General features: G+C 44.9%; 1 protein-coding gene across 11 annotated transcripts in view; it reads right to left on the minus strand.

Moving 5' to 3' along the window:
* Positions 1-15,105, minus strand: part of mllt10 (MLLT10 histone lysine methyltransferase DOT1L cofactor) — a 280,530-nt gene that overhangs the window by 211,826 nt on the left and 53,599 nt on the right. For 8 of the 11 annotated variants that reach the window (XM_085987805.1, XM_085987795.1, XM_085987802.1 and 5 more), the window contains 2 exons: positions 10,781-10,884; positions 5,596-5,689 (listed from right to left, as the gene is read on the minus strand). The exons of 2 other annotated variants lie outside the window; for them this stretch is intronic. In XM_085987805.1, coding sequence (XP_085843931.1) covers positions 5,596-5,689; positions 10,781-10,884 — 198 coding nt within the window. Of the gene's footprint in view, positions 1-5,595; positions 6,485-10,780; positions 10,885-15,105 lie in introns of those variants that run through there. One more of the 11 variants, XM_085987801.1, reaches the window with a different exon arrangement.

A 15,105-nucleotide genomic window follows, 5' to 3' on the forward strand; every position in this document is an offset into this window, starting at 1 on the left:
AACCCACGTCCCTTTCTTTCAGTTCAGCTGCTGAGAATTTTGAGGCCCCTCACCCAGCGGAGAAGAACGAGGTGCTCCTGAAGATGCACAGCCACTTGATCTGACTCTCACAAGCACCAGCTTAGATACTGACAACACATGGACTTTAGAAGCTAGGTTAGAGGAGGGATCAGCAGTGTGACTCACTGGGCACAAGTGCGCAGGAGCTAGGGCATGGGGATAGGATGCCACAGGTGCCAGTTCATCAGAGTGAAAAGTCACATACTGGTTCCGCTGCAGAGGACTCCGATGCTGACTTCAGGGGCCCAGGCTACTTTAGAAGGCTCAAACATACAGTGGGAAATGCGAGGGGCTTGCACATAATGTTGCAGAACATGAATGAGTCAAGCTCCAACTTATCTCAAGGCTTCACATGAAGAGCATGAAGACCATGCGATCCAACATGGAACGAGTGGTCAGCTCCAACAACAACGCAGTGGAACCCACCATGATGGAGCATCTAACGACCGCTTCCATGCAGTTATGGAAGCTCATAGGGCTACTATGGCAGCTCACACTGCTGACATGGAAGCTCAGGCGGCTTCCACCTTGGCTTTGGGGGCCACTGTTAAAAGGGGCTTCCAGGGCGCGAGATCACACCTGAAATCTTTTCTCCAGCAGAGCCCTAGGAGTGCTCAGGCGCCACCCCAGGAGTGTGGCCTTGGCTCCATGGGAGAGGCACCCCCCTGTCGTCTCTCAAGAGAACAGCATGTTTGCTCCCTCGCCAGTGCCCTTGCTGGTTTCACTTAGCCGTGGCTCAGTGGCAGCACTCACACCTCTGAGTCAGAAGGTTGTAGGTTCAAATCCCCCTCCGAGCATATAATCTAAGCTGACACTCCAGTGCAGTCCTGAGGGAGTGCTGCATTGTCAGAGGTGCCGACTTTCAGATGAGACGTTAAACGGAGGCCCCATCTGCCCTCTCAAGTGAACGTAAAAGATCCCAAGACACTATTTTGAAGAAGAGCAAGGGAGCTCCCCCCCCCCCGGTGTCCTGGCCAATATTTATCCATCAACCAACATGACTAAAAAATGCAGATTAACTGATCATTATCTCATTGCTGTTTGTGGAACTTTGCTGTGAACGAATTGGTTGCCACGTTTCCTACATTACAACAGTGACTATACTTCAAAAGTACTTCATTGGTTGTAAAGCTTTTTGGGTTGTCCGGAGGTCGTGAAAGTTGCTATATAAATGCAAGTTCTTTCTTTCTTCAGCGAGCCAGTCCAGATTGCTGCAGTCTATGCAGAGATGCTGCAGGCTGCAGCCGGGCCATCTAGGCCCAGAGCTGCTCCAAGTCATCCTCCAAGGCCATCTGAAGTTTCCTCAATGGGAGCGCAGCAGCCTTCAACCTCCCAAGCTGTAGCTATTCGAAGGAGCACCAGAATAGAAAAACGAGCACACAAGGCAGGCACTATAGGCTTGCACAAAGGTAATTAGTCATTTTTTTGTCAATGCTGACTTGATATGTTTGATAAATTTGTGTTTTCATATGGATTTGGCGTTGATGCGTGTCTTTATGGTGCAGTGAGGGCAACAACCATAAGTTTGGAGTGAAGGAACGCAATCGGATTTCGGATGCAAGAAGAGTGGTAATAATTGTTGCACTGTTGGTGAATGGGAAGCGGGAGGTCTGATTTAGTTGAAGTGCTCCTCAACATAGAAACATAGAAGATAGGAGCAGGAGTAGGCCATTCGGCCCCTCGAGCCTGCTCCGCCATTCAATGCGATCATGGCTGATCATCCAAATTCAGTACCCGGTCCCTGCTAAGGATAAGGGGTAGGACATTTAGGACTGAAATGAGGAGGAATTTCTTCACCCAGAGAGTGGTGAACCTGTGGAATTCTCTGCCACAGAGGGCAGTGGAGGCCAGTTCATTAAATATATTCAAGAAAGAGTTGGATATATTTCTTAAGGCTAAAGGGATCAAGGGATATGGGGAGAAGGCAGGGACAGGGTACTGAATTTGGATGATCAGCCTTGATCTCTTTGAATGGCGGAGCAGGCTCAAAGGGCCGAATGGCCTACTCCTGCTCCTATCTTCTATGTTTCTATGTTTCTCCCCATACCCCTTGATGCCTTTAGCCTTAAGAAATATATCCAACTCCTTCTTGAATATATTTAATGAACTGGCCTCCACCGCCTTCTGTGGTAGAGTTCCACAGGTTCACTCTCTGGGTGAAGAAATTCCTCCTAATTTCTGTCCTAAATGGCCTACTCTTTATCCTTAGACTGTGTCCCCTGGTTCTGGACTCCCCGACCATCGGGAACATCCTTCCTGCATCTAGTCTGTCCAGTCCTGTCAGAATTTTATAAGTTTCAATGAGATCACCTCTCAGTCTTCTAAACTCCAGCGAGTACAAGCCCAATCAACCCAATCTCTCTTCATGCGTCATTCCTGCCATCCCAGGTATCAGCCTGGTGAATCTTCGCTGAACTCCTTCCATGGCAAGAACATCCTTCCTCAGATAAGACGACCAAAACTGCACACAATGCTCAAGGTGTGGTCTCACCAAGGCCCTGTACAACTGCAGCAAGAGATCCTTGTTCCTGTACTCAAACCCTCTCGCTACGAAGGCCAACATACCATTTGCCTTCTTAACCGCCTGCTGCACCTACATGCTTACCTTCAGCAACTGGTGCACAAGGACGTCCAGGTCTCGTTGCACTTCCCCTTCTCCCAATCTATTGCCATTCAGATAATAATCTGCCTTCCTGTTTTTGCCACTAAAGTGGATAACCTCACATTTATCCACATTATATTGCATCTGCCATATCACCCAACCTGTCCAAATCATCCTGGAGTTTCTCGGCATCCTCCTCACCGCGCACACGCCCACCCAGCTTTGTGTCGTCTGCAAATTTGGAGATATTACATCTAGTTCCCTTGTCTAGATCATTAATATGTATTGTGAATAGCTGGGGTCCAAGGACCGATCCCTGCGGTACCCCACTAGTCACTGCCTGCCACTCGGAAAAAGACCTGTTTATTCCAACTCTTTGCTTTCTGTCTGCCAACCAGTTCTCTATCCAAGTCAATACCTTGCCCCCAATCCCATGTGCCTTAGCTTTACACCCTAATCTCTTATGCGGGACATTATCGAAAGCCTTGTGAAAGTCCAAATACACCACATCCACTGGTTCTCCCTTATCTATTATGAGTTACATCCTCAAAAGCTTGTCTCTGAGCTCAGGCAGAGACTCCAGTGGTCGCTGCCTCTCCACCTCCATTTTCAATCACCCCAGCATTTCACTCGCCAAGTGTTGACTTCGCACAGCTTAACATGGCGCTAACGGGCATGAAGGCCTGCTCATCAGAGCAGTAAAGACATCATGCAGTACTTACATGTTAGTTACTGATTTATTATTTAATTGGCATTATATACTTTGATTTTCAAAAAGCCGTTAAGATAAGGTAGTATAGTGGTTATACTAGATTTATAATCCAGAGGCCTGGAATAATAATCCAGAGAACGTGGGTTCAAATCCCACCATGGCAGTTTGAGAATTTGAATTCAGTTTTAAAAACCTGGTATCAGTAAAAGTGACCATGAAGTTGTTGTAAAAACCCAACTGGTTTACTACTGTTTAGGGAAGGAAATCTCCAGTCCCACACCAATGCAGTTGACTCTTAACTATCCTTTGAAGCGGCCTAGCAAGCCACTTAGTTGTAACTACGGCAATAAATGTCAGCCTCGACAGCGACACCCACAGTCTAAGAATGAATTTTTAAAAAGGTGCAACACAATAAGACTGAGTCCTGTGGGACCAGTGGCAGATTTTGGGTTGATCAGGAATATCATTCTCATCGACATCAGGTTGTTATTAACAGTCGCGGTTCGGCATGGGGTCTAGTAACTAGTGGAGTCCCTCAGGAATCAGTGTCGAGGCCATTGCTCTTCATCTTTTTCAATGATCTGGATGACGGCATTGGAGGAACTGTCCACAAGTTTGCAGATGCAGGTGTTAGTACCTTAGATGAGAAAAAGAGATTACAGGCAGATCTAGATGCAATAGGGAGCAGGTCTGTGTGTTTGCCAGATCTGATACAGATAAATGTAGTGTTATGTACTCGGGTAGGGCTAATGCCACCTTAAATAAACTTAAGTCACTCAAATAGGCTTAAAAAGCTTGTCTAGTCGCTTTAGAGATGCCTAGACTTTGATGTTACTTGATAGGGGTATATAAAATAGTTAAAGAATTGTGTTCCTATTGATAGATTGGGAAAGATCAGATGTTATGCGTATTACACTACGCAAGGATAGGGCTATGTTAGATGTTAGGCGGTTCTTCTTTTCCCCAATTGAACAAAATGCCGGCTTGTGCGGGGAGTGCTGGCTCTCTGCATACCTTTTAAAGAGAGATGGACCAGTTCCTGGCTGTGGTGGAGATCATGTCTTAAAAGAATGGTAAAATACCAGGTAATATAAACATGGTCAACTTGGATTCCTGGGCTGGTTTCAATTGCCCAATAGGGTCGAAGTGGAATTTTCCAGATATTCCCCCACTCCCAATTGGCCTTCGGTTTTTATCTGCCGTTTTGCCTCTCTGCCTCTCCTGGGAGACTACATGGCTGCTGGTGGGTAAGGGTGTCTAAACCTGATGCTTCAGGCAACACAACTGTCTGGGGCAGGCCTAATGGACCAGATGACCTTTTTTGGTCCATAATTTTCATATGTGCATGCCATGCAGGGTTGCATACTCAAGGCTGTTGAGTGGGAGAAACACCTGGATGTTACAGTACATAAATCTCTAGAAGTCCTCAACTAGGCTATTGCAAAATCCTTCATCGGAATAGATCGCTTCCAGTTTGAAAGCAAAAACTGTTCTCAAAATTGAAGTGCAAAGGGGTGATATATAACAGCAGAACCCCTTACCCCAGACAATTCTTTGCCTATAAAGAACCATACATTTTCATTTTAATGCTTCTTCTGGACCATTTCACTTTACTTTCCAGTATTTTACACACAACATTCTAGACAGACTGTAAACAAAGGTCAACCATGTTAACTTTTTAGTTTGATGCTTTGATTTAAAATTCCATTTAACATTTTTTTTAAATAACTAAAATGTGTATATAAAATGATTTTGCAATGCTTGCTGAATAGTCTAAATTTGAAAATAGTACGATAAATTGTAGTGCATTTAGGCATGTCACTTTCTCTCTTTATATTCATTTCTTAGCTCCATTTATTGAAATGGATCAACGCCAGCTTTTTAAACTAGTAAAACTCTAGTTTAACACTATTTCATCACCAATTGAATACTCAATATTTTATATATTGGTTAGCTGATAATCTTCAGATTAGCAGGCAGTCCACATACCTTTCTACCAAATCAGTGGCACAGTACATCAGAAGTGAAATGGTGAGCTCAGAACTACAAGATGTATACCACCAGTAGAGTAGCATAATTATCTAGCAGGCACTGTTGTTAGGGTAGAACACTTCCCCCTGCTTGCTTGAAGAAACTCAATTCAATCACAAAGGGTTGTTACTTTGGATTTTTCTTTTTACAAAATTCTTACCGTTATCTATGGGAAATTCTTAGCACTTACCAATTTACCAAAATGGTATTTACAGTAGCCACAGTATTTAACATTATCAGCTTCTGAACCTTCTTCTTCACACAGAAGTCCTGCCAGCTGTGCACTGAAAAAACAGTAAAGAAAAGTCAAGATAATACTAGCAAAAATACTGAATTGCATGCTGTAAAATCTCAATAGGTTGCCTCTGTGTATTAAGTTATCCATTCCTTCTTTCCTCCCCTCCCCCAATAGTTTCGCAATATTCCAAAGTGCTACTTTAAATGCTGTTCTAGCTTCTTCTCTTGCAATAGCTCATTTTCTATTACCCTCTCCACTCATCCAGTAAAACTTCATCACCTTGGATCTTCCAAGCTTTCTTTGATTTGTACTGTTAAAACCCCTGTATCACTGCTATACTTAAGACTTTTTTTCCCCAAGTCTGGAATTCCCCCAATGGTCTAGTGAGTAAGGATGATTTTTTTTTTTTTTTTTTAAATAGTACTGTGTCACAAAAACTGGAAGGTCCCAAGTCTGACCCCTGGTCTATACGAAATTAATTGTCTCAGCCAGAGCAGCAATTCGGTTGCCACAACTGGCCTCAGTATTTAGATAATAGCAGGTGGAAAGCATTACCTGGCAGTTAGATATGAGAAAATATATATGTATATATTCAGAGTCATGTGTCTAATGTGATTGGATTGCACTGCGGAGAGATCAGCAGATATTGCTGAAGCTCCACACCTCCAATAGGGTATATTAATTGTTCACAATGTAGTCAGGAGGATGGTACCAAAGCACGCAAACATTTTATTGCGAGTTGTGCTGCTCACCATTCTGCTTACTCCAGATACCTGCTGTACATCTAGCCAGGGCTCAAATCCACACTTGCCAGTTGTCTAATGACAAACCAGTGACTAACCTGCTTTGGGGAAGGGAGAAAAGAAGGGGAGGTAAGTCAGGTTTCTTTGGGACTGAAGTGACTCCAAGATGCAAAACCTGGTGATAAATATCCAGAGCCAAGTCGACCCCCTGTGGCAGACTTGGTAATCGAATATCTGAACCAAGCTGGCCTGCAGTACTTCCAAGCACTATTGACTGACCAGCGACCTGGTTCATGAATCGAAGCTCGTGGTTTAGACTCGTCACCGCAGGCTGAGATTCTTCCTGTTCATTTCTAGGTAACTCTGCAAGCCAAGGGCATGACAGCTAGATGGTCCAGGCTGAACTAGCAACATGAAGCTTACCATAGCTCTATTCTAGTAGCTATACAGTTTTTGGATAATTAAACTCCAGTAGTACTGCTGCGCCCAACTGGATGGCCCCAAACCATAGCTCTGCCGATATGCACCTAGGTTGTCTGAATTTGGGTTAGTGGAGTGTGCCTCTATAGGAAGAGTATGCATTACCATCTGGAAACAATCCCTCAGTATTTGGTTCATCCTAACACTTCATAATCTTTAAGAACTCTCATTAGGTCACCCAATAGAACCATCTCAGCTCTACTGAAAAGCCCTCCTGCTCAAGTTTCTCTTCATAACTGGAACCTCTCATCCTTAGTAACATCCTAGTGAATGTACGATGCACTTTTTCCATTACTTTATATCCTTTCTCTAATGGGATGGCCAAAACTGTACAAAATACTCCAACTCAGCCCAACTAAGTTCAACAGCGCCTCATTGTTTCCCACATTACAACAGTGACTCCACTTCAAAAATACTTCATTGGCTGTAAAGCGCTTTGAGATGTCTGGTGGCTGTGAAAGGCACTATATAAATGCAGGTCTTTTTCTTTATTGTTTTTGTATTATACACCTCTGATACAAAACTATAGATTCCATTTGACCTTTTAGGGCCTTATCTACTTGTGCCTCCTTTAGTGACTTGTGTATCTGTACACCAAGGCCCCTTTGCTCCTCTACTCCATTAAAATGTAACCATTTAAGGTGTATTTCCTTTCCATATCCTTACTTCCAAAATATAATATTTTACAACATTCGAATGATAGCATATATGCATTTTTACATTTCCCAATATTGGAGCTGAAAAGGTTTAGAAATATCAGTTACAAAATCATAAGATATTAGCCTTTATCAGGTGTCAATTCCAGACAATGACATAGGCACACAGAAACATCACTGATTAAACTTTCAGCTGTTTAAATACAGCTCAGATCTTCAAGTTATTATAAGTCACACCATTGTCACCCCTTTTCTTCTAAAAACAATGATTCGTATGATTCAACAAGCACCAGCAGCCCGCCACTACCTCAGCTAAGTGGCTATCTTCATGCATAAGCATTGACAGTGATCAGGATATTTCACAATATGGGTATCAGTCAATCCCAATCCTATCCTCATTCAATACTAACAGACATGCGCTTTGCAACAAGGAACAGAAGTTAGCAATCAGAAACAGGAACCTAGCTGAGCCCCCTCCTCCACTCCCTCTTCACCCACGACTGTGTGGCTGTTCATGGTTCCAACACCATCAAGTTTGCGGATGATACCACGGTAGTAGGCCAGATCACCAACAACGATGAGTCAGCCTACAGGGAGGAGGTCCAGCATCTCGTGAAGTGGTGCGCCGACAACAACCTGGCCCTTAACATCAAGAAAACCAAAGAAATCATTGTGGACTTCAGGAAGTCTAAAGGCGGAAGTCACACCCCCATCCACATCAATGGGGCTGTGGTGGAAAGGGTGGACAGCTTTAAGTTCCTCGGAGTCCACATCACGGAAGACCTCTCCTGGTCCCTCAATACCTCCTCTCTGGTGAAGAAGGCCCAGCAGCGTCTATATTTCCTAAGGAGGCTGAAGGGATGTAACCTGTCACCCCTGATCCTCTCTAACGTTTACTGCTGCACAATAGAGAGCATCCTGACAAACTGTATCACAGTATGGTATGGCAGCTGTAGCTACTATGACCGGAAAGCCCTGCAGCGGGTAGTCAAAACTGCCCAACGCATTACCGGCACCCGGCTACCGACCATAGAGCACATATACCAGAAACGCTGTTTACGGAGGTCACGGTCCATCATCAAAGGCCCTACCCACCCCAGCCACAGTCTGTTCGCCCTCCTGCCATCTGGGAGACGCTACAGATGCATTCGCACTCGTACGACCAGATTTAGGAACAGCTTCTTTCCCAGGGCTGTCATCCTACTGAACTCCACAAATAAACTCTAAAGCCTGCACATCTGCCAATGCACTTTATTATGGTTATGTTTATGTTAATGTATTACAAGCCAAATGTATGTTGAATGTTTAAATGTCTTAATCTAAGTGTACACTCTCGGGAGCCGCAAGCCTACATTTCGTTGTACTGCACTTGTGCACTAACAATGACAATAAAAGTTGATTTGATTTGATTTTGAAGCACACCAACTACTGGGCCAGATGAAATCAACTAACTCAACAAAGATCAGGTGTCAAACTTAGGACCCTGCTGATCTAAATGGCCAGGTACCACATGATGCAGTTTATTTACTCATTGATCTGTTGAAGGAACCTGCATTGATATTCAAACACCCCTGGTGAAAATGTATGAATGTCAAGTGAAGATGGCATTGAGCTTGCATATGATGCCATTATGCCCACAATCCCCCACCCAGCATCAAATTGAATGCTGACACATACCTTCAAGGCTGATACATGAATAAGCCATTTGTGCGAGGTACTGAAGGGGAACCAGTGCCTGTGGATCCTGCTCAGCAAGGTGTGAACGCCTTCAGGAGAGGAGGGGAGGAGAGACAATATTAAGTAATTCTCCAACTGGCTCAGTTGGTCAGGTCAGTGTGTTCCTGAGCCACAGGCCACTAAATCCCATGTTCAATTTCCAGTTAACTGTTCAATAAAAGTAGAAGTAGAGGTGCTGCAATTGGCCACAGTACCCTTAGGCTAGAAGAGGAAAAAGAACATCCAAGGTTTCCCAATCTTGACTGCTATCCAGTAACTATTGCTGGAAAGTGCACCATTTGGACTTCGGGTAAGGGTCGCATCAAGTTTGATTATGATGCCCTCCATGATTAATAGTCCTCTGATACAGTCAGCGCTCATACAGGAAGAATAGTCACTTGGGCAAGGTTCCAGAGGTCGAACAATACCCGCTGAACCATACCCCAACAGAAGGCGATGCTATTGGGAAATGGGGAGTAAATATTAGCTTATTCCATTTCGCGGTTTCTCTTCTCCACAATCCCCACTTGCACTTAATGTAAGTTGATAGAGACATGCTCCGGTGTAGGAGTTACCAGAGATAGGGATACACTTGAAGGGCCTGATGTCACTTGAGGAAAAAAAACATATTCTAGTTCTTCAGCAAGTCTTGGTAAAGATATGTATGTCACAGAGAGAAATAGTCCAAAGATCAAAACACAAGAGCTGCCTCTTTAGTCCAGTCCACAAAATTGGCAAAATATGCGAGAGAAGTGTTCCACTGCAGAGGACTGTTTGTAAGAAGGGAGGTAATGCTAAATTTATATAGATCCTTGGGTAGACCACATGGAGTACTGTGCACAGTTTTGGTCTCCATTCTACAAAAACAGCAAGAATGTGGAACTCACTTCCACATGTATTTATGGGAAGGCTTGATGCATATATGCGGGAGAAAGGAATCTGGGGAAATGCAGGGAGGGGGAAGAGGTAAGGAGAATGGGAGGAGGCTTGTGTGAAATATTAACTTTGGCATAGACCAATTGGACTGAATGGCCTGTTTCTCTGTTGTAGATTCTATGTAATTCTATCTCATTCTTTTTCCTATCTCCCCCCCCTCCAAATTCTCTCGCTTCCTCTCCTGAAGCTACCACATCATACTGGGGAGCTGTTCCACACATCAGCAGGTAGCCCAAAACCTATTGTTCATTTGTGAGTCTAGACAAGATTGCCAACAGATACTTCAATTGCGAGGAACATCATAGTTGAACGCAAATCTTGTGCTTGTCGGCATCTATATGTGCAATATTCTGTACCTATAAATAAATAATTATCTGGTACAAGAAATGTTGCAAAATTGCCCCTCTTGCTAGTCCAAAGGTGCCAAGGCCAAATGTAGCAGCACCACTGTTGTCCTAGGTGAGATCAGCAAACTCAGCACAGACCAGAAAATACTGGAGATCATCCTGACTTATGTAGCTCAGCATGGCACCACTAGTTATGCATTCATTTGAGTCATTGAGGGAGCCCTTAAGCCCATTTTTCACTTAATGATAATATACTAACCAAGTTACATGGAAAGCTTGTCGACACCCGTGTTTATTACAAGTCATACAAGCACCGGTTGCTGCTTTGCTTTCACGGCCTTGTTCCTCACAGATGTAGCAAGTCTGGAAAAAAAAGTGGACAAAACCTAATTTTTAAGCAAATAACTAAATTTAGAGGTCCCAGGAATTCTTAATAATAGATGCCATTTCACATACATAATGATTTTACAATGAGTCAAAAGAAAAATCACAAAAATTAAATAGATTTGCAAGTATTATAAAAAAAACTTGCATACAGTGCACACTACTGTTACTGCAATTTTGATCACACTTTGTCAGCATTTATCGTTATGTCAACACTTCCAATTCAATTTTGCCAAGACAACTGTTATATAGTTGCACCTCTGGCCACTGAGTGTCTCTGTGGAGCAAATCTCAGCTGATTCCTAGTCGTCGCCATCTTGTATAAAAAAAATGACAATGTCTGTCTGTCTGTCAGCTATACACTCAAAAATTATGGAGCGTACCAAAAGTTATATCAAAAGAAAGCTGATGATCAGGGGAGTGTCATAGGCGTATTTACTTTTTGGTCAGACAAAAATTGTTCCGACAGTGTACAAAAAACATTCAAAAATCCGCTCATTAGCGGTTGACCAATCCTACCGCTCATTAGCGTTGAGTGACGTGACGGTTGACCAATCCTACAGTTCAGTGACCTGATGGTTGACCAATCGGTGCGTCACGGGCGGGACCTAATCCTGTAGCCTCCCGAAACTTCGCCATTTTTTCCCCTTGCTTTTCCTCAACAGCGAGCGGGGCAGCTGCGTCGGCCCGCAGGAGCGGGAGGTGAGTTGGGGGTCACTCGGGCCGGGCCTCACAACCGCTCGGCCCGACACACAGAGCGGGGGAGCGGCAGCGGGCGGCCGTCAACCGCACGGCCCTCTAAACTGCCCTGGCAACGCCGGGCCTCCCGCAGCTAGTATTTTTATATAACGCTCACTCACTCACTTATTCTCTGAAGTTCTTAGCAACAGCATTTAAAAGATTCAAAATATTACTGGAAAATTAAATGGTGTAAAATTAAGTCCTGATTCAGGAAGGGCACTACATCCAAACTATCTACATCACATACAGTCCTCTAGTTGTTTTGATGTATATCAAAACAATGACAGCGTGCCAGTGCAGCCTTCGGTCGCCTGAGGAAGAGAGTGTTTGAAGACCAGGACCTCAAACCCGGCACCAAGCTCATGGTCTACAGAGCAGTAATACCTGCCCTCCTGTATGCCTCAGAGACATGGACCATGTACAGCAGGCACCTCAAAGCACTGGAGAGGTACCACCAACGCTGCCTCTGCAAGATCCTGCAAATCCATTGGCAGGATAGGTGCACCAACGTCAGTGTTCTCGCTCAGGCCAACATCCCCAGCATCGAAGCTTTGACCACGCTCGATCAGCTCCGATGGACGGGCCACATCGTCCGCATGCCCGATACGAGACTCCCAAAACAAGCGCTCTACTCAGAGCTCCGACACAGCAAGAGAGCCCCAAGTGGGCAGAGGAAATGATTCAAGGACACCCTCAAAGCCGCCTCGAAAAAGTGCAACATCCCCACCGACACCTGGGAATCCCTGGCCCAAGACCGCACAAAGTGGAGGAGAAGCATCCGGGAAGGCGCCGAATACCTCGAGTCTCTTCGCCGGGAGCAAGCGGAAACCAAGCGCAAACATCAGAAGGCGCGCCGTCAAACCAAGCACCCCACCCACCCACCCCTTCAACCACCGTCTGCCCCACCTGTGACAGAGACTGTAGGTCCCGAATTGGACTCATCAGTCACCTGAGAACTCATTTTTAATGTGGAAGCAAGTTATCTTTGGCTCCGAGGGACTGCCTAAGAGAGAAGATACACATCTATTGTTTTAAACACATGGGGGCTGAATTTTGTCATCAGGGTAAGTCAGTTCCAATTGGGTTAGCACACCTTTAGTACCCATCAGAACTTGAAATACAAATTGCATTCAATTCCCCAGCCTGAATTTAAATAATTATTTACACCCCCAGATGCAAACTCAGATGGATCTAGGGGTAACGTATCAGGAGAGGATAACAGCATAAAAGTGAAATTTAAAGGGATAGGGATAATTAAATGGAAGTGCCACAATGGATAGGCAAAAAATCACAAAGTTTCCTGAGTGCCTTAAAAGACATAAGAACATAAGAAATAGAAGGAGTAGGCCATACTGCCCTTCGAGCCTGCTCCGATATTCAATAAAATCATGGCTGATCATTGACCTCAACTCCACTTTCCCGCACGATCTCCATATCCCTTGATTCCCCCAGAGTCCAAAAATATATCTATCTCAGCCTTGAATATACCCGAAGACTCAGCATCCACAGCCCTCTGGGGCAGAGAATTCTAAAGATTCACAACCCTCTGAGTGAAAAAATTCCTCCTCATCTCAGTCTTAAATGGCCTACCCCTTATCCTGAGACTATGCCCCCTAGTTCGAGACACTCCAGCCAGGGGAAACAACCACTCAGCATCTACCCTGTCAATCCCCTTCAGAATCTTGTATGTTTCAATCAGATCACCTCTCATTCTTCTAAACTCCAGAAAGTATAGGCCCACTCTACACAATCTCTCATCATAGGACAGCCCTCTCATCCCAGGGATCAATCTAGGTGAACCCTTCATTGCATCGCCTCCAGGAAAGTATATCCTTCCTTAGATAAGGAGAACAAAACTGTGCACAGTACGCCAGGTGTGGTCTCACCAAGGCCCTGTACAATTCTGGCAAGACTCCCTTACTATTATACCCCAATCCCCATGCAATAAAGGCCAACATGCCATTTGCCTTCCTTATTGCTTGCTGTACCTGCATGCTAGCTTTCTGTGTTCCTTGCACAAGGACACCCAAATCTCTCTGAATGTCAACATTTGAAAGTTTATCATTTAAAAAATATTCTGTTTTTCTATTCTTCCTACCAAAGTGAATAACCTTGCATTTCCCTACATTATACTCCATCTGCCACCTTGCTGCCCACTCACTTAGTCTATCTATATCCCTTTGCAGACTCCGTGTTCTCCTCACAACTTACTGTCCCACCTAGCTTTGTATCATCAGCAAACTTGGATACATTACACTGGGTCCGTTGATCTAGGTCATTAATATAGATTGTAAATAACTGAGGCCCCAATACTGACATCTAAACCCATTGGCAACCTTTGCCAGGACTGAAGCAACACTGGGTTAAGTGGCAGGTCAAAATGAAGGGAAAGGCAAGGCAGCCCCGCCCCTAGATGCATCCTGCAGACAGGTTTATGGAGTAGCCAAGCAGTCCCATGTAATAGCTGAATGCCAAGTGCTGTTCTGAGTCGCTTCCAAGGAGGACTGCCCTCTGTGCCATTCCACAGTATCCGTAGGTCTGAAAATATAGCCAAGTTTCAGGCCACAGCTGACTGTTACTGCAAGTGCAAACCCTCTACTAATTGGAAGTCACGGGTGTCCTTAACAGTAGATGGGACAGCTAAGCATCTGTCTCTCTGCTGACCCAGATCCTGAGAAAACAGGTCCCAATAGTCATCGAGATACTATTCCCAGACCTACAATATTTGGTGACACCTTGGCAGGTACTGATCACTCTGGCACACACTATCATGTTAAGTATGGTGTGCGGTCATTGGAGTGCTTCAGAAGAACCTTCTAGGAGGATGGCTAGTCGTGTATTCGCATCTCAGTGGTATGAGAAGGACTCTATGGGAACATCATCCTTTGAGAAGAGGAGCCCCCACCAATGTAACTTAATGTTACTATATTCAAGACATTGTTTATTTAACATGTTACGTGTGACACCTGAACTTCAAATGGTAAAATAGATAAAGAACTTACATCTATAAAACTTATGTCCACAGGACATTTCCTCAATCAATCTTAGGCAGTCCCTCGGAACCGAGGATGACTTGCTTCCACACTAAAAAGGAGTTCTCAGGTGACTGAGGAGTCCAATGCGGGACCTACAGTCTCTGTCACAGGTGGGGCAGACAGTGGTTGAAGGGGCTGGTGGGTGGGGTGCTTGGGTTGACGTGCGCTGCCTGCGCTTGGCTTCCGCTTGCTCCCGGTGAAGAGACTCGAGGTGTTCGGCGCCTTCCCGGATGCTTCTCCTCCACTTTGTGCGGTCTTGGGCCAGGGATTCCCAGGTGTCGGTGGGGATGTTGCACTTTTTCCTAAGGAGGCTTTGAGGGTGCCCTTGAAGCGTTTCCTCTGCCCACCTGGGGCTCTCTTGCCGTGTCGGAGCTCCGAGTAGAGCGCTTGTTTTGGGAGTCTCGTATCGGGCGTGCGGACGATT

This window comes from Somniosus microcephalus, chromosome 5 (assembly GCF_052327205.1).
Source record: "Somniosus microcephalus isolate GS21.2 chromosome 5, FLI_Smic_1.0, whole genome shotgun sequence".
NCBI classification, from domain to species: domain Eukaryota; kingdom Metazoa; phylum Chordata; class Chondrichthyes; order Squaliformes; family Somniosidae; genus Somniosus; species Somniosus microcephalus.